The sequence below is a fragment of the Lonchura striata genome, chromosome 4, assembly GCF_050655825.1.
Source record: "Lonchura striata isolate lonStrDom1 chromosome 4, ASM5065582v1, whole genome shotgun sequence".
In the NCBI taxonomy this organism is placed as follows: Eukaryota; Metazoa; Chordata; class Aves; order Passeriformes; family Estrildidae; genus Lonchura; species Lonchura striata.
The window spans coordinates 50,305,528-50,325,559 of record NC_140706.1 but is presented as its reverse complement, the minus strand read 5'-3'; the positions used below and the strand labels follow the sequence as shown (position 1 = coordinate 50,325,559).

Here is a 20,032-nt window from a genome sequence, read left to right as displayed (position 1 = left end):
CATCCTGAAACACAACATTGCCTGGCCTCACAGCTTGCTTTAGTCCTGTGTCAGGCAACTGATTGTAGGATGGATGCATGTTTCCCCAAAATGGTCTCCTGCTCTAGTAGGGCATTAACACTTCCTGCACCGAAAGGCCAAGATACACAGTTTGTCCAAGTTTGTCCAAGGTTTTCCTAGGGCAGAGAGAAAACTGCTGGCAGTCCCTCCAGCTGAGACTGAACCACTTAGATATTCTTAATTTATCTGAACTAAAAAGTGCTGTAAGTCTCCATACCAGTGAGATGCTTGATACTTTTCTCTTAAAATGCTTAACAGACTTTGCTAGAGAAAGAGCCTCCTCTTGGTGGTAATGACATATGTAAATGTCAGGTCCAGAATTTGTATGGCAAGCCCAGGCTTAAGTATAAACATAGCAAATAGCTGCTGGCAGCCTTTTATTTTCAAAGGTCTTGCTTCCTGTGCAGCTTTGTGACTCACAGGGTTGGCCTGTCTTTGTCAAAGGAGAAAATTTATAAGTTTTAAATTAACACTTACTGCTGTTAAGGCAATGTTTACCTTCTTGTCAATCCTTGTAATGCCATTCTTTTCACTGTAGATATTTCCTGTATTCAGGTGCCATCCTTCTACTCTGGAAAAATCAGACTGGCATGGAGTCTGGTATAATACCTGACTTTTGACCCAATACAATTGTTCTTTCTTAGTATATGGATCTTTATCATTTTTTTTACTTTGGAAATTCTAGAGGTCCTTTAGTCAGTGCACTCTGTGCTCTCTTGAACAATAATATGTCTTTTTATCTGATTTTTAAGATTCCTATTTTCTTTCAAAGATTATGTGATTTCCCTCCATGCTTTTTATATATTTTGTATTACAAAAGAGACAGCAGAACTAAAAACCTGCTTAAAATGGAGAGTTTATGCTTCTGATGTTGGAATGAAGTCCATAGAGATTGTCTCTTTATCCATTACAGTTATGTAATGGATAAAGATTTTTAGAGTGACTAAAGGTATAGTCTAGTAACAAAACAATTTCTTTCAAAGTAATTTTCTATGGCATTTGTGATTTGTGTCTTTGTTCTCCCTCTCTCCACAACGACCACTTCTCCTTCAGAATTTTTAAGTGTTTACAGGGGACAATCACAAACCAAGGGCAAAAACAGATTATTTACCAGTAACTTGAGTTCTCCTACACAACAATTTTCTCTGTAGAGCCATTCCATCTCCCTCTCTCCCCAGGTTTCCTATTGAAAGACAGATTTTTTCAGTCAGTTTGGAATGAAGTAGGAGGGTGTAGTAGTGACTCACACATCTGCCAGAGGTAAAATGGCATTCAATGCATGCGCTAGTACAATTTGTACTTACCTGAAATTTGACAACTTCAACAGCTCTTTGGCGTCTGACATGGCGTTCTCATAAATTTCACTAAAGACCATGAATCTGTGGAAGAGGTAATCCCTCCCCCCAAAAAAGGAAATTCAGTTACTGGTAAGTAATACAGTTTTATTAAAGATGTCAAGCCATAAGGATTCCTGCTCATCCCCAGTAACCTAAAATAACCATGCCATTGACTTACTTGGTATACTAAATTCATAATTATTATCAAAGTATTTTATACTGAATCCAAATGAGCTAAACATTCTGGAATATTTCATAATTTTCATTATCTGAAAATTTCAAGGAGTTTTTTGAGACCATGAAATGATTCTAAATTTGCTAAACTTCAGATGTCATGTTTTTATCTCCCTGTAAAAATCGGCAATTTTTTTATGGTTCTGATGCCACAGATATAAGAATTCCAACTGATTTCAGTTGCCTAGAATGAATTCCTTAACAAGAAAACTACACAAAAAAACCTCAAACAACCAAACAAATGAAAAAAGAAACAAACAACAACAACAAAAAACCACCCCAGAATTCCCCAGTAGGGCTTGACCAAAAGCTAAATTAAGAATACAATTCTCTTGACGTCACTGGCCTTTGGATCCTTGTCTTTTGAGTCTGTAACATTTAAACATAGTTGAAATGCTTTAGAAACAAAGGAAAAAAAAATTCTTAGGAAAATTACTAAAAAACATCTGGTGTGTTTATGTCTGCTTCATTCTATTCAACTGTGAAACAATGTTTTTCTTCTTTGCTATGTTATAGGTAAAATGTGTAAGAGGAAATACTGTTGTAAATAATCTTTTAAACCAATCATGTTTCTGCCTAACCATCAAAGCATCTTTCTATTTGCAGACACCTAGGAGCAATACTTTTCTTACTTGTAAATACTATAAACTTTCATTCTATGCAAGAAATTATCAGAATGGCTTCTAAGGACTTTTCTTAAACTTTCCATTTTTTGTCTTTATTAAACTTTCTTTTTTCTCAAGCTCTTCATAATCTACATTGTGACTTCCTGTGTTTATAAAACTTTTCATGTTTATTTCAGTGCCAGTTTATATTCATTCTAATTTTAATTTTCCAGTTTTGATCTTTAATTTTAAAAAGAGTACATAGAAAAAGCTCTCAGATAAATCTCTGTTTCATTGGCCTAGTTCACATCAATTTCAGTCAGCTAGTCTCAGTGAGCACAGAATCAAACCTGACATTTATTAGGAACCTGATAACCACAAAATTGTCAGTAGCTGCATAATTCACTATACCCTGTGAACAGATCAGGAAGGAATATTTCTGGAAGCACTTTCCATTGCCAAGGACAAGAATTATGAGTCCATATCTCAAATCTTAACCAAATCCTAATCTGAAGAGTAGAGGAGACAGACATTTTAATGCTGCTTAGCCTACAAGTTGTTTTGTGTGAAAAATGCTTTTTTGGTTAAAAGAACAGTACTATGAAGAGAAATGCTAACTCACTATTGTACTCTCTTTTTATGTAGATACCTTGCAGTCACAGCTTATCAATATGGGTGTAATTCCTACGTTAGTGAAATTGTTGGGCATTCATTGCCAAAATGCAGCTCTGACAGAAATGTGCCTTGTTGCATTTGGCAATTTAGCAGAACTCGGTAAGTCCACTATATTAATCTCAAATTTACATCCAGTTTTCATAATGTTAAGTCTTAGTTAAAGACTAACAAAAGCTCATTCAAGTCTTTTTGGTATATTCAACAATAATAGACCACTGATTTTTGCTTGTTTTTTCTAGAATATATAGTTGTCTCTTTTTTTTTTCCCTTCAGTAACTCAAATTTATTTGGCCAATTAATTCAACATTATGTTTTATGTTACTGTGCTTCAGTGCAACTAAGCATATTTTAAATCATCTAAACAGTATTTCCACAGCACTGCTACTAAATGTGAATTATTTATTAATAATATAAATATTGTATTCTAGTGTAGCTCCACAAAGTTTTATCGAGACTAAATTTGGCTCATGAAAATCTCTGAATGAAATTGAGACAGGCACAGTTCATTAATCTGCATATTCAGTATTATTTTCAGTGCAGAATTTTAATATATTCTAGTTTAAATACCTCCATGTATAAATCATTAATAGATGTTAATTTTAGTTACAACTTCATTTAAATTGAAGTTTGTGGACCTGCTTTGATCTGGTGTCTTTCCAAGCAGATTAGTTTTCATTGGAATTCAACCATGTGTAAATAAATGGGTTGTTAAGGCCTGTTTTATTAACATTTATTTATATGGTTTATATTGTTCTTTTGCTAATGTATTTAAGGAAATTCTAGTTTTATGAGTTGTTTTTTTTACACTGGAGTAAATAATACATAGCAGTCATGATATCATATAAGAATGTTCAGCAGATCAAAATATGAAAAGTATATCTCTGAGTTTGTAGGACTTGGTGGCCTGAGTTCATAGATTTCAAGGCCAGAGAAAGTATTGTGTTACCTAGTTTAGTTTGATCATACACATAATAAATTTATTTACAGCAGACAATTCTTCCTAACAAATCAACAGCAGAAAAAACCATCAAGGTAGCACTAAAGAAATTAACAAATCAGGATGGGTACTGTGTACTGTGCCTGCACAGTAGAAAGTATAAGAGTCATACACTGAAAGTTCTAGTGCTGAAATGCAACCAAAACCATAATGATATTAAATATAATAAATGGTAGACTCACTGAGAATTTCCTTTCCCTCTTTGGAAAGATGCAGCTCTTTCTTGTTGAGTAATGAGAACCACGGGAAAGAAATTTCACAGCAGCTGCTTCCCTTCCAAATTCGTACACATTGAAAAGCTGCTCATTATTTAAGACTGGCACAAAAGTAATTTACTTTGTAATACTTTATTCTCCCTTAAGCAATAGTCAATCACATTGTAACTATTATTTTATTTTTGCCCTGTAACTTCAGGGATTTTTTTTTTTTTGAGCTTGTCATTTTTCATCACTTACAAGACAACAGCAATGCAAGAATCCCTTGAACAGCATTATATGACAACTCTGTGTCAAAGCAGGGCACAAACCAGTGATGGATCTGCTAAAATACTGGAAAGATCAAAAATCCACATAGAATATACTATGCAAGCATGCATAGTGAGAGAAAATGATGAGATGTGCATAAAATGTGTCTAGGACTGCAGGTCATGCTTTTCCCAAGTCCCTGGGGTCAGTTCTACAGTAAAGTAATCCCTAAGCATCCGACAGAGCAATAGCAAAGGTGCTGGAAGGTTCTCTAACTACAGATGGCCCTCAGGAGGTGGCAACTGGAGAATGCAGAACACCAGCCTGCATCCCTTGTAATACTGCCAGTGAGGAGGAATATGATACAGGCAATGGAATAAGAGATGCTTTTGTTGAATGTACATTTGAAGACTTGTTGGCTAATCTGGTAGAAACCTTGCCCATCTGTAAAACTGCTTTATGCTGTATCTGTGCAGTATGAGATGGCCCAGCAACAGCCACACACAGATGTCAAAAGAAATGTCACCATCATGAGACCATGTAAATATTAAAGCATTTGGTGCAAATCTTCATCTCTCCCTTAGAAAATGCAGTATATAACCTGCTCTTCTTTTTATTAAGATGAGGGAAATCAAAGACTTTTTTTTGTACTATTACTTTTTCTATAGCTAGCTTACATTTTGGTGGGCAAAACCAGACCAAACAGCCTTGAATCATATATTTATATATTTATAACAGCCTTAACCATAACTAATTCAGATCAGCACATTTAAAGTGTTAGAGATTTATCTTTTCATTTTGTGATAAGCATGAGTCTATTGCTCTTGTCTGTGAAGAGCAGTTAATCATCTTACTGAATAAACCTGGTAACAAAGAGAAAAAGTAGTTCTGCCTTCTTATGTGGTTTGCTTACTTTATACTGATTTTCTCCTTTTGCTTCACAGAGTCAAGTAAGGAGCAGTTTGCCTACACAAACATTGCTGAAGAGCTTGTGAAACTGTTCAAGAAGCAAATAGAGCATGATAAAAAAGAGATGATTTTTGAAGTTTTGGCCCCTCTGGCAGAAAATGGTGAGAATTTTTTTTTTCTTACTCTATCTTTTACTCATTCTCTCGTTTATTTTTTATTTCAGTATTTCAGTGTGTTTTTCAGGCACTAAATGCAGAGTAATGGGCTGTCTCCTTCCAAAGCCACCAGAGCTGATCCTTGTGATTGTAGTGTCATGAAAAGTGAATGGGTCTTAATTGTTAAACATATGACAGGAGTCAGCACATTGTTGATGCTAATTCTGTCACTGATTCACTCTATTTACAGTTATGTTATATTTTATTGCCCTGTCTCCACAGTGGGAATATAAAAAGCTGCTTTTTAGAGAGCTTCACAACATTTGTCTGCAAACATTGGCTCAGGTGTTCATGGACCATTGGAGCACCAGGACATCATTTCCTGGAATCGCAGTGCCACTGGCAGTTCCATTTCCTATACCATTATTTTTGCTAGGGACATGTCAATTGCAGAGCTAAGTGCTGGACACTCTGCCCTTACTGTTCATTGAGAGATCATATGAATTGAATTTGGGTGTTTGGTGCCATATCTTACATAGCTGCAGGCAGTCCCTGGGAGTTTGACTCACTGCTCAAGTGAGAGCAGGAATTGATGTGCACCCCTGATCATCCCTCTGGGCTGTTCCTCCAGAGGAACAAAGGATCAGACAAAGGTTGCTTGTACAATGTGTCATCTGCCCTTAATGGAAATAAAGAAATGTGTTAACAGGTGGAGCTGGACTGTTGTGGGAAGCAGTTCTGTATAGGGAAGACATCACAGTATTTGATGGCTCTCTAACCTCATTTTAACCACTTCAGCATTAAAGCTTTTTTTAATTGAATAGATTGTTAGATAGAACTACAAAGTCAGATTTATGTTTCACTCTACTCTGTTGTGCATACACACTCTGTGTGTGTTTGTTTTACAAAGTGTAGGTCAGGATAAACTTTCACTTCAATTTAAAAAATTATTTTGACTTTTAAGTGCATGGAAAATCAATTCCTTTTTTCAGCTCTAAAAATGCACATCTTTTCCAAAATATATAATTTATTATATAATAATTTAAAATGTGCTCTAAGATAGTTCTGTCCTCAGAATGACACAAAATAGGGTTGGCCTTTTTATGTGTTTGATATATGTCAGTTCAAATGCTTAATTTTTCTTAGAGCATGTTTTTTAGTTGCAGTAAGATTTGAAAAATTCACTGCTGCTAACCCTAACTCAGATGCTTAGATGTTGAGAGGCAGTCAGAAAAACATTTCCACTGTGGATTCAAGGCATACTTGAATGAGTTCACTTTGCTTGTACTGTTTAGGTGTTTTTGATTGTAGATAATTAGCAATAGGCCAGGAGGGAAAAACATCTCAATTAAGTATTTGCAGAATCTAGGTTTTGGTGGTTGGGGTGTTTTAAGGTTTTTTTCTAATTTACTTGTTCATTAAGCATGCTGGTATAGCAATTTCAATTTCAAATCACAGAACATCTGCAACCCTGTATTCTATAGCTAAGGGAATACTCCATTTTTTAAAGCATCTCAGTGTAAAAGAGCCTATTTAAAAAAAAAATCCCAACTGGAGATTTTGCATTTCCTTACAAAGTTCATGAGAAGTCAAGCCACTCTTAAAGGAACAATGAATTTAATGGAATCAAAAAGCCTAGTGACATCAGAAAACAGAGTCAGACACATCCTTCACCAGAGGTAGAACACACTTGTGGCTTGTAAACTGTAGGAAAAAAATATTTCCAAAGCCCTGGCCTAAAAATATTTTAACTTAGGTTAAACACCTTTTTGTAAAAATACCATTTCATTTCATTTAGAAAAATCAGAGAAATCCATTTCTTCTGCACACTTCTGCAGAGCTTTGTGACTATTTTTCAAAATCAGCCTGCAAAAACTACCAGAATCAGTTCCATGTATGAAATGATCTAATATAGTATAAGACAGCCTGCTATTCCCTCTTAACAGAAAGGGAGTTTAAACATGTAGATACCGAGGGAAATATCTGCTAAATATTTTGTTATTTTAGGAACAAGAGAAAAAATATTGCTCCCAGATTCTGTTACCTGAAGAAAATATTTATTAACTTCTCGAGCCTTGTTTTGAATAACAACTAAGAAATGAGTTTGCCTCATCAGTTTCCAGAGCAAACTTCTCTGCCAAGCCAACCTTTTGGATTTGGCCTTCCTGCACTCCTCCTGCAGCCCTTTCAACAACTGGCAGATATCCTGTCTATCTTTGGAAAGCATGAACACAGCACAGTCCTTATGAGTCTGCTGTGCCGTGACTGAGGTGCCACAAATTTGCTGTAGAGAAATAGCCTCATTTTTAGAAGTGAAGAGCTCCATACACCTTCAGCTTATCACTGTGCTCTAAAGGCAATCCAGAGCCAGGGAGAGCCTGCTAGATTAATAATAACAAAAGTTGGCCATAAGAACTTCAAATAAAGAACTTGGGGTTTTATTAACAGAATTTGTCAGTGAAAACACTTACATCAATGCTGACATCACTGTTTCTTACAGTCCGTCCTGCATATGTGTGATAGATGCATTTAAAATCCTGATTCTGACTCCTATTATCCATGCTATTTTCCAGATGTCATTAAGCTGCAGCTGGTTGAAGCAGGTTTGGTGGAGTGCTTACTTGAGATCGTCCAGAAGACTGTGGACAGCGACAAAGAGGATGATATTGCAGAGCTTAAAACAGCTTCTGATCTTATGGTTTTGTTACTGCTTGGAGGTAAGCATGGGCTGTCACTATGGTCTGCAAAGCAACAGCAGATACTTGTAACACTGTTTGGCTGCTGAATTTCACTATTTATTAATGTTCTAAATAACCTGGATGACCTGTTGCCCACCAGACAAACATTTAACAGGTCAGATTTTGTCCCTCATTGCAGGCCTGGATTAATTGTAGTGGAACCAGCAGAGCTTTTCAGATATAAAGAGAATTCTCCCAAACAAACCATTTGGCTTGCTGACTCTCTGTGCTTTTTATCCCAGATGAATCCATGCAAAAGTTATTTGAAGGAGGAAAAGGCAGTGTGTTCCAAAGAGTACTTTCATGGATTCCTTCCAATAGTCATCAGCTACAGCTTGCAGGAGCACTGGCTATTGCAAATTTTGCCAGAAATGGTAAGAACATGCCATAATAGCTTATGTAAATTTATGTGTTCTCCTCTATCATGCTCTGCCTGTACAGCTGCAAATAAGAACTGTGTTTCAGTAATGCTGCTGTTCAGTTACACAACAACATCACTAGTTTTAAACTTTACAATCCTCAAAAACATTAAACCTACTTTAAAAATATTATTTTGCATTTGTAGAGGGCTATAGAGGATTTCTGCCTTCTTTAGTATTTCTTCTATCACTCTTCTAAGTTTGTCATGAGCACTGCAGTTCTCACAGATGATGGTGGTCAAATTCTCAACAATGAAATCTAAAAAGGATCAAGGAAATAACCTTTCTATTCATAAGAAGCTATTGTAAAAATCTTAGTAATAATCTTCCCTTCACAAATGACTTGCTACATCTCACACAGACGGAAACTGCATCCATATGGTGGATAATGGCATAGTTCAAAAGCTGATGGATCTGCTAGACAGACATGTGGAGGATGGAAATGTAACCGTGCAGCACGCTGCACTGAGTGCTCTGAGAAACCTGGCTATTCCTGGTAAGCCTCTCTTTGCATTGCTAACTACAGAAAGGTGAAATTCTGTTCTCCCACTGTACCCCCCAGGGAATGTGGGCGGGTGTTGCTTCGCACAGGCGGGAGCACTGACTGACAGTCCTAGAGGCAGGTCAGACTGCTGCTTTTCATTCTGGCCCATCACTGCTTTTGTGTCTGTTGCACACCAGTTCAGACAAGCAGTTCTGAATACATCACAGGCATAGTGACTGTCCCTTGCCACTTTGATCCCACAGTATCCCCTACCAAAGAAAGGGCAGCCTTGTAATTGGTGAGGAGCTTAAGAGGCCTTGAATATGATTTCTCAACCCTTTTTGTCCAGAGCACTGCATATTGATTTTTATTTCTGCTTGCTTCATTTGCAGTCTGTCTCACAGCTGAGGGTCCCCATCAGAGAACAGTGCCCACTTTGTTAAAACACTGCATCTTACTTAAGACACAGAAAATTGCCAAATTAGAGCTGGAGGTAGACTAGCAGAATAGCCAGCCTATTGCAATTAGTTACTGTTTGTTGGCAGTAAGCTGAATGCTAATTTTGTCATTTTTAGTAACTTAATTTGTATGAGTTTTGATTACCCAAGCATAAAGGTAGACCATGCACACAAAACAACAAAGCAAATCTGTAACACTTGTGAATGGTTTCTTGTGCCAAACCAAAAATAACTCTTCCATCCATATAACCTTATTTTACTATTTTTGGTTTTGACAAATCATAACTTTTATAAATGATCATGCATATATACTAAACCCACTGAAGTTCAGCAGTATTCCATTTGCTTACCTTTCTCAGGTGAGTCATTCTTTTCACTTCCATCAAGCAGCTTCCCTGTAGCCTATGCTGAAGGGTGTCTGCCAGAGACCTACATAACCATCCCTGTACATTGTTAGAAAGAAACGAGCAAGTAATAACTGACCTCAGTATAAGCTCTTTGTCAAAACACTGTTCAAATTCCTAATAAGTATTTTTTTCCAAGTGCACTACTGGGCAAGGTTTGCACCTTAAATGCATTTCAGAGAGCTCTGTGAAAGTGGAGAACATGGATTAGTGGAAGGGATGAAAGAGAGGTTAGAGAGGGGAGGAAGGCAACAAAAGACTACAGACTCCAGGCATGTCAGACCAGTGTTGTTTGTGTGAAGTATTGGAACTGGGTAAGAGGTTATTCTGCTAACTGGATGCTTCAGTTCTTTTGCCTGTGAGAAACAGAAGAGTGTGTTTGGGACTCGCAGAAGTTTCCTCATATTTAGGGGTGCAAGTATTAGCCTGGGCTTCTGCCTGATGCATTTTGTGGAAGATGCCTTTCCTAGATCAAAGGGAAGAGTCTACCCTTTTGGTGGTGCTCAAGCTGAATACAAAAAGTTAGATGTGCATGCTAGGAAAAAGCACTTAATTTCACAGGAACTGTGACATTTTCCCACAACACAGTATCACCAGTGCACACCATTCCTGCAGACTGTGCTCACAACCTCTTTTTCAAACCACGTCTGAAAATTTGCTTCAAGACCAGCTCTGAAATAAACTGCATCTTCCAGAAATGTTTTTGAGATCAATTCATGTTCTTTATTCATGCAGTTGTAAATAAGGCTAAGATGCTATCAGCTGGTGTTGCAGAAGCTGTATTGAAATTTCTCAGATCGGAGATGCCCCCCGTTCAGTTCAAGCTGCTGGGAACATTAAGAATGTTAATAGATGCACAAGGTAAAAATAAACTGTTCTCTATGTTAAGTGATTCTCTTTGGTTCATTCTGTGATATGCTGCCAAGATTCTTAAAAGAGAGAAGCAGAGTTTTTCTAAATTTCATTCCTGAAGTAATGGAATAAATCTAATACATGTAAAAAGGAAAGGAATGTGGGTTGATTTTTTTTTTTTTTTTCAGAACTCCTAAACTGACTACCAGGGACCCTCCAAATAGGTGTCAAATGCTTATTTACTTTTGAACTTCTTTACACTGTCACATTACAAGTGTGTATTGAGGTGTGAGTGTTATGAGCTACCACTCCTGTTTTGCTGTTCATTTACTGTATTCTCTGGCTGTACCTTGGTCCTTGGAACAGGATAATACTCTATTAATTGATAGACTGCAATTCCAAAAAAAAAAGGCACCTTTTAGTTACCAGCTTGTTCCAGGATGAGGACTTATGAAATCAGAAGTCTGCTATGAGGTAAATTAGCTGTGTATTTATTTTTGACTCAGTCCTACAGATTTTTTCAAAAGATTCATTCTAGTTCTAGCAAAGCTATTGGATGTGAAATAGACTTTTTTTTAAAGAAACTTATGTGACTTACAGTCTATCAAACCTGATCTAACTGACCACAGTGCTCCCTTCTGGCAACAGTCCCTCCTGGTTTTTAATTCTTGAGCTGGCTCACAGATCAGCTGGGGGTGTGATATCACCTGTATTTTCCCTGCTCTTCATCAGTGCACAAGCTTCATTAACTGAGCTGATAAGTTGTTTCAAAAACTGGATTATGAATGTTTGTCTGGATATTTTAAAATTTCTTTTCATTTTGACTGGCTTTACTTGCCTTAATGCAATCTAGACTTTTCCCATTGGTAGTGCAGGCTAGTGAAGTTCTTCTAACTCCTCCAAGTTAGTAACTTTCACCTTGTTTTCCTAGCACTTGCTTTAAAAAAGTGACAACCTTTTTGTTGTGTTGTTGGCTCCGGCATGATGTAGCAGAAGCAGCTGAACAGCTGGGCAAAAACGTAAAACTGGTGGAACGATTGGTGGAGTGGTGTGAAGCCAAGGATCACGCAGGTGTGATGGGAGAGTCCAACAGACTACTTTCTGCACTTATACGACACAGCAAATCAAAAGTAAGTTAGTGGAGAAAAAGGTCAGTTTGTCAGAGCCAAGAGTTACCTGTGCACTTGCTGTTGGTAACCAGCCCTCCACCATGCAATCCTTCTAGCAAGCCAGCTTGGGTATTCATGTGTTACATCACTCTGCCCAAGGCTTGACTTATTTTTATTTTAAATGTATCCTGCAGAAGTTCAGCATGCTGTATTTTCTATGTTTTAATGATGCTATATATGAAGAATCGGTGAACTCAGTTGTTAGGATCTTGCTATATATTTATATAAAACTGAGATCCAGAAATAGTCTGTCTCCCTACTCTTCATACAGCATATTTCAGAGTTTTAAGATTGTCATGGATCATTTAAAATTATAATTTATTCCAAATTCTAACAAAAACTTGCTTGTATATGGCAAAAGGTAACTTTAGGAAAAATTCATCACCTTTACATCAATCAGATATCTTTACATGAGCAGTCCAAGTCCATCATTCTTCTTCAGCTGAGTATTAGACAAAGCAGCCTTGTAAAGGACAAACACATCTCTGGAGACAGGCTATTTCAGGCTCAGACTTCTTTTAGCATGTTCACTGATATGAACACAGGCTGCATTACTGAACTTAAATAGCAAGTGTGATTTGGGGAGCTTGGACTGTACACTGACCCTGAAGTCAAAGTGAAGTGAAAAATATAGTAGGGGCCTGATGTGTACTGAGCATCTCCAAGAATAAATCAACAGGCCTCACAGGGATTTAAGTCTTTGCTGATTGCTAATATCACTGTCTCTGTCTAATACCCTTTCTCCATTTTATGTTCAACTTCTAAAACTGATGAAGGTTCATTTTTCTGGTTCTCACTTCTTCTGCCCCCCTCCCCAAAGTCTCCAACATGCATGCATGGATGGCAAACACCACCACAGATGTGAGACTTAATAAATATTCTCTATAGGACAACATAATTAAATTCTAAATATGGATACACTACAGATGGCATCAAATAGATATTAAGGCAGAAATTAACAGCATTATCAGAGGTTAATTTTTGTGGGGTGCATGTACTCACAAAGGAAATTTGACATGAAGAGGATAACAGAGCTGAGAGGGTGGGGTTTTTTTAAGCTTTTGCTGCCCTCTAGGTTTGAATATGAGTACAGCTGAATGGCTCTTAACATCAGGTTTGAATTTGGCTTTTAATTTTAAATGCTTTGGGGTAATATATACAAACGCAACAGTTAGTTTTAGTCATTCTACAAAACTGGAGTAGGTACTGTGATTTCAGCCACAATAGCACCAAACCTCATGGCTGTCATCTATTTCATACTGCCTTTTAAAGGGTGATGTTCACCTACAATATAAAAAAATTTTATGTCAAAGATGCTGATTGGTTCTTAAGACTTACATACACAAAATTCCACACTAATTCAAATAGAACTTAGCAGTTCCAGGTTGTCTCAGTCTGAAAACTACTTTGGCATGTTGGTTTTTGTGGTTTTGGGTGTTTTTTTTTAATAAGGTTGGGACTGAAAGTATTAGTATTAGAGATGGTTTGTTTAGATGTTTCTTTTTTTTTTTATGTTATAGTCTCACAGTAATGAGACTATACATCTCACTGTTTTGGCTTGTGGCTGGTGTAAGAAAGGGGGATGTGTTTTAAATGGAAATTTAAGATATAGATGAAAACTTTTAAATCATATTCTTGTTTCAAGAAATAAATGCTATTTCAAACCGTTGTGCACTCACAGGACAAATAAAAAATAATAAAAAACCATTCCACATTTCCTTGAACAGTTTCCTTTCAGCATGCCAAGTTATCTGATTTTTCAGACAAACATTTTGCAAGTATTTTTGGGATATAAGATGGTGAAAACATGAGGTGCACTTTTGAAACCACTTTTGAAATTATTACTAGAACCTGTAAAGTATTAGTCTACTATAATCTTTATCTCTTGTCACATAATTTGGATCAAATTGTGGACTTGAAAACAGTATCCTAGTTGTGTATTTTTTATCTACTTTAGACACATTTAACCCAGTTAAAATACATTTTAAGTTCCTAGATACTAGGCAGCAGTACTGTACAATAGTTCAGTTTAACAGCTGACTTTAGAAAAGAAACCAACATATTGGTATCCCATACATCCTTTTCCTTACCTCCTTTGTATTTGAAGAAAAATTCCATAACAGGATACCACTGCTCATTTTTCTGTCGTATGTCTAAACAGTTTTTCAAGTACACCCTTTCTGTTACATAATAATGTGTCATATTTGTGATCTCACCTCTCTGAACATTTTGAAGAAACTGAAAATTCTTGGAGATGAAGCATTTAATAACTTCATTATAACTATGTTTGTGTGTTTCCTTACTCCAAGTATGTATTTTGTTGGATACTTTGAACCCCTAATTATTTGATGATTGATGGCACAGCATGAGAACTTAAGTTTACACTGTATAACCTGGAAAAGAGTTCATTATGTATGTCTTAACTTAGTTATAGGGTTACCTGCCTTGGTTTAACACCCTGTACCTTGCAATTGCAGAGCAGTAACAGATAATATGTAGACCTGCATGTCTGTACATTGATGTATAAAGTGATTCTGTGTGCACAAAACCAACGAGTACCCTTACCCAAAGATAACACACTATTCCTGACAGTTTCCTTATTTAATATAGTTCGTATGCAGTGCAGAATTTTGTTATCTTTGCATTATTTATTTTAGGATGTAATTAGGACCATTGTACAGAGCGGTGGCATCAAGCATTTAGTAACCATGGCGACCAGCGAACACGTAATAATGCAAAATGAAGCTCTCGTTGCACTGGCATTGATAGCAGCTCTAGAGTTAGGTGAGTATCCCAGGAGTTCACTTCACTTGTCTCCTTTCCAGTCTGTGCCCAAGAGAAGCCATAGAGGGAGAATGCAATGTAGAATAGCCTCCTCCTTCCACCTGCCTTTCAGTATTACCATGGTGGTTCATGCAGAGATGAGCAAGCCATCATGTTACACAAGAAACTGGAGAGTACTGGTTACACGGGATCTGCTCCATCATTCTGGTAGGTGGTGGAGTGATCTAGATAGGCCCTCCAGTTTAACTTTCAGATTTGGGGTAAAACTCAGAAAGCAAACATACCTTAGACTAGAGACTATATGACCTGACCACATTCCTACACTGGAATGTTAATCCACTTTTGAGAAAGCTTTTCAAAGTGAAGAGTGCACTTACCTAATAAGTGAGAACTAGAAAATACATGGAGATGGTTAATGCTCCCAACATGTCTTCATTAAATTACCCAAGATCAAGTGCAAGAATTGCCATATGAAGGCAGACACGATTACATGTCTTGACCTGTGTTTGTAGTACCTCTACTTTTGAAACAGGAAAGTAAATGTTCAACAGAGGTTTTGTTTATCCTGTTTACTTACTTTTTAACTAAGGAACTAAACAAACAACCTTACATATTTTTGTTCTTGATTTCATCTCTTGCCATTGTGTACTCTACGGGAATGCTCTGTTCAACTTTCAAATCACTGCCAATACCTCAAGGAATTGTTTTAAATAAAAGGAAAGATGTTCCTATTCACACGAATCATCTCTTTGTCTTGTCTTCAGGCATTTAAAGGTTGAGCCCGAATTCAAAACATGTATCTTAGAAAACTACAGAGGCAGTAACTCAAATGGACATCTTGAAAAGTTTTCCACAGGCTTTATAATGGACCCTGAGCTCCCTCTACCATTGAATCAAGAACTATGCAATCTATATTTACTCAGACAGAATTTCCAAAAGCAAATTCAGGCAATGGAAGTGTTGAAAACTGAAATATTTCAGGTGTTGGTCTAAATGGCTAGAAAGCCTCATGGCTTTTCCATCAGCTTACAGAACATTAAGACTGGATTTCATCATTAAACTCTGTGACTGTCCTTTCAAGCAGTCAGACAACTTCACATTTTTATAGCAAAACCTATGATTCTTGCCATCATACCATCAAATATGTGCTTGAGTTTTATACCAATGAGGCTGGTGACCACAGCCTCACTTTCACTCTGGTGAGAGATCATGTTTCAATAAAGGGATAACACATGGAAGCGTCAAAGCAAGTGGCACTTCCAGACTTAAAATTTTCACTTGTATTTCAGTCACTGCTGAAAAGGATCTTGAAAATGCTCAGCTTGTTCAGATTCTACACAGACTGCTCTCAGATGACAGGAGTGCTCCAGAAATAAAATACAACTCCATGGTGCTGATCTGTGCTCTTATAGGATCTGGTGAGTATTCAGGAGAGGCTACTTCCCAAGATCCATGTATGCAATATAGTTCTCTCCTACAGCTGAACATAGAACATGTGCAAACACACTGTGACTGGTTCTCTGTTCACAATGGATAGAAACACAAAGGTTCAGTTTACTTTGACTCTGTAGTGTCTATCTATAATGTCAAGGATGAAGCTGTTAACTCAGTTTGGGATATTAACTGTAGAAACTTGACCATGACTTCTGTAGGATGCAGCTAGCTCGAACTTTGACAGGAAACAAATGAAAGCATTTAAAACTGTACAATATCAAGTTGTCTTTGCAAATATGCAGATCACAAGAATTTCATTTTCATTTCTAACTGCAAGTTCCCTGTAATTGATGTGTGATGGGTACTTTAGGAAGGATCCTTATTTACATTTATGTCACTAGGAAGACTCCTTCCCTCAACAGCCCACCAGGCACAACGTGCACTAAGACACATCAGTGCTGGACACTGTAAACTCTCATGTCTCTGAGTTCACCCTCTGCTAAAGGTCATGCTGTTTACAGGCTCTTCAAACAGGCTGTGGTTTGATATTGCAACTTCCCACCTGAGTGTGGGCAGACAAAAAACACAAAACAAAAAAGAGCAAGATGTCATGGAAAAATTTCATTCAAGGTTTCAGGAAATTGCTACGTTTCGTTAATTCAGTTCTTTAAGCAAGATTGAATCTGTGGAGAAAGAACAGATTTCATTCCATAAAGGTCTAGGCATTTACAGTCAACTAAGATGAAAAAGAACTGGAATAATTACAGAAATGTGGAAAGTCAGAGCCTGTCTGCACAACTTACCAAGTATGAAACTTATGAAGGTTCTCTAGAGATTACAGCAAGTCATTTAATAGATTTAATAGATTAAAAGTTTTTAATAGATTTAAAAGTTACCACAGTTAAATGTGTGCTCTCTGTAAACAAGTATGCTTTTTTACTTAAACAGAGTTCACCATGCCTACTGCAAGTGTAATTTTGGAGACCTGTACATCCATACAAGTGAATATTGTATTCCTGCCATCTTATAGGAACAAGTACTCAGTTTTTTACTTAAACAGAGTTCACCATGCCTACTGCAAGTGTAATTTTGGAGACCTGTACATCCATACAAGTGAATATTGTATTCCTGCCATCTTATAGGAACAAGTACTCAGTTTTAGAGAGTATAGACATCTCAGTGTGCAAAGATTGTGCTCAAAATTTGCTAACAAGCCTTAGCTTGCTAAGACATGTAAAACTGTCTCTCTTGTCCACCAGAGTACAGAGCAGTCTTATCTTAGGGGAGGTATTTTAGGGTTATCCAAGTGGCAGAGTTTAGTAGTCTAGTCTTCCACTGCACTGTAAGCTTTGCCTAGGCATAAGGCTCCTTACCCTACTCCCAGAGAACAGACAGCAGCTTGTCACTGCATTATGCAGCTGTGAAGTTAACGCCCAGGATTTGACTGACCCAGAGTTCTGCTTTGCTTCCTGATGAAGAGACCTGTGTAAAATCATTGAGGACACAAAAATAACTGAGCAACCCTGGTATTAACTTCTAAGTTGGGGTGGGAAGTTTACTATTTTAACCAAGGAGAGGAGAATCAAGGAGCTGATTGCTCTTTACATGGAAAAATACTATCTCTTACAGCTCTGTTGCCTCTAAACTGTTTTCATTACCATCATGAGCCACATTTCCTTATTCTACTGTGAACAGACCTGTATATTTATTAAGGTATACCCCAGTATAGTTCAATCAAGACTAGAAGAAGCTCCACTGGTTTAATTCTCCAGTGGCTGCTGTTGTTACTATGTTTTGTTACGGGGTATCTGGCATCACACTTAACCTGATGTTGCCAACATCTGTGTGTTCATAGAATGGGTCAAGTTGGAAGGGACCACAGTGGTACAGCTTCCCTGCTCAAGCAGAGCCATCCTAGAGCACATGCAGAAGATTAGTGAGTGAGACTCCAGAACCTCTCTGGGCAATCTGTTCTGGTGTTCAATCACCTGCACAGTAAAGCAGTCCTTCCTCATGTTTAAGTGGAACTTCTGTGCATCAGTTTCTGCCTGTGGCCTCTTGTCCTACTGCTGGGCATCACTGAGCAGAACCTGGTTCTGTCCTCTTCACACCCTCCCTTCAGATACTCGCAGACACTGATGAGTTTCCTTCTTTGTCATCTCTTCTCAAGGCTGAATAGACCTGGCTCCCTCAGCCAGTCCCTAAATCATCTTTGTTGCCCTGGATCGACTCCAGGAGCTCCTTGTCTCTCTTGTACTGAGGAGCCCAGAACTGGACAAAAGCACTGCAGATGTTGCTTTATCAGGATTGAGCAGAGAGTCTGTTGACCTGCTGTCCATGTTCTTCCTAATGCACCCCAGGATACCAGTGGCCTTCATGGCTACAAGGACACACTGCTGGCTCATGGACAGCTGTTTGTCTACTAGGACACCCAGGTCCTCCACAGAGATGCTTTTCCTAGATCAGCCCCCAGCCTGTGCTGGTGCCTTGGGTTATTCTTCCCCAGGTGAACAACTCTGCATTTGCCTTTGTTGAACTTCAAATGGTGTTAAGTAGTTAACAGATACCTATTTTTATATGATTCTTTCCATCTGGAAGTTCCTCTTGCAACTGAGTGAATGGATAGGGAAAGAAAAATGAGGACAATGGAAAATGGATTATCCAAAGCAGAGCATTCTTAGCTAGCACAGTCTTCTGCAGGCCAAGAGTCTCCATGAAAGCTGGATGTTACCAGCCATGGTAAAGCACAGTGAAATACCTTGCCTAAACATGTTGGTATCTCAGCAGCAAGCAGGAAGTGCATACATAGCATGAACACCCCAACAGCTTCACTGACATCAGTCTGTACATACACCTTCCCAGGTGTACAGCAGCATGAGACGTGCCAGTGGTAGGGATTAAACTGCATGAGAACTAAAAACATGTGAACAAGAAAGTAGGTAGGGATGGGAACAAATGCTAAAGCTTGCTTTTAAATAAAAAATAAGTAAATAGCATACCATAAAGCATAGCTATCTGAAACAGGTAGGTTTTCTTCTGGGAAATTCAGAGATTAGGCCCCTAGCAACATGTGGAAAGCAAAAATAATAGGTATTTGTTGCTGAATGGGATTTCACTAGAGAGGCATATAACAAAACCAACCATTTTAGGTCAAAACTTTGAGATGTTCAGTGTACAGGGCTTTGAGAACACTTGTCAAATTTTTTACAATTTTTGCTCAATTTTTTGAGTTGCTGCCAACCTCTCTTAAATAATACAAAAAGTAAGTAACATGCAATCCAGGATCAGAATCATCAGACAGTGTCTCCTACTTTGAGTAGAACATAAACACTGCATCCATATGCACAGCAATGGGCAGTACTCTGCATTATGTTGTTTGCATTAATTTCAGAGCTGAGCTGTAAAGGGACAGCAAACAGTGATCAGGTGGTGACACATCCATTAAGGACCCATCTCACACCCCCACACAACCAGTAAGAGTTGACACACACAAATGATGCAGTGAGTCTGTCACAGCCAGCTCATTTGGTCAGGCTAGTTTAAAGAATTAAAAAAAAAATGTTTTCATTAAAAATACTTCCGAAGTATCTGTTTTGGAAGGCAATCCAGGTAGATATTCTTAACTGCTATGCAGCAGCTTCATCATTCATCATGACCTGAAATCCATGGAGTTTGTGTATGCTGGAGGCCCTGAAAAGTTCTCTCTCCATCATCAAAAGCAATTCAAAAAAGTAAATAACCAGATTATGCATACTCACAGCTGCATGCTTGTGTGTACAGAGTTTAGTAGAAAAGTTTCTCAGTTTTCTTCTGCTTATCTCATACAAAGCACTGTTTCTTTTAATATTTCCTTT

General features: G+C 37.7%; 1 protein-coding gene and 1 long non-coding RNA gene across 19 annotated transcripts in view; one reads left to right on the top strand and one right to left on the bottom strand.

The window, feature by feature from the left end:
- RAP1GDS1 (Rap1 GTPase-GDP dissociation stimulator 1) overlaps window positions 1-20,032 on the top strand; it is a 90,465-nt gene that overhangs the window by 69,761 nt on the left and 672 nt on the right. For all 18 annotated transcript variants that reach the window (XM_085579054.1, XM_085579049.1, XM_085579050.1 and 15 more), the window contains 9 exons: window positions 2,882-3,010; window positions 5,317-5,442; window positions 8,010-8,153; window positions 8,417-8,548; window positions 8,955-9,089; window positions 10,675-10,800; window positions 11,782-11,921; window positions 14,618-14,744; window positions 16,034-16,162. In XM_085579054.1, the coding sequence (XP_085435180.1) occupies window positions 2,882-3,010; window positions 5,317-5,442; window positions 8,010-8,153; window positions 8,417-8,548; window positions 8,955-9,089; window positions 10,675-10,800; window positions 11,782-11,921; window positions 14,618-14,744; window positions 16,034-16,162 (1,188 nt within the window). The remainder of the gene's footprint in view (window positions 1-2,881; window positions 3,011-5,316; window positions 5,443-8,009; window positions 8,154-8,416; window positions 8,549-8,954; window positions 9,090-10,674; window positions 10,801-11,781; window positions 11,922-14,617; window positions 14,745-16,033; window positions 16,163-20,032) is intronic.
- Window positions 1,105-10,012, bottom strand: LOC146767635 (uncharacterized). Its single transcript, XR_014955179.1, has 3 exons — window positions 9,886-10,012; window positions 1,365-1,457; window positions 1,105-1,243 (listed from the first exon to the last, which is right to left on the bottom strand). It is a non-coding gene; the product is annotated as an uncharacterized LOC146767635 (long non-coding RNA).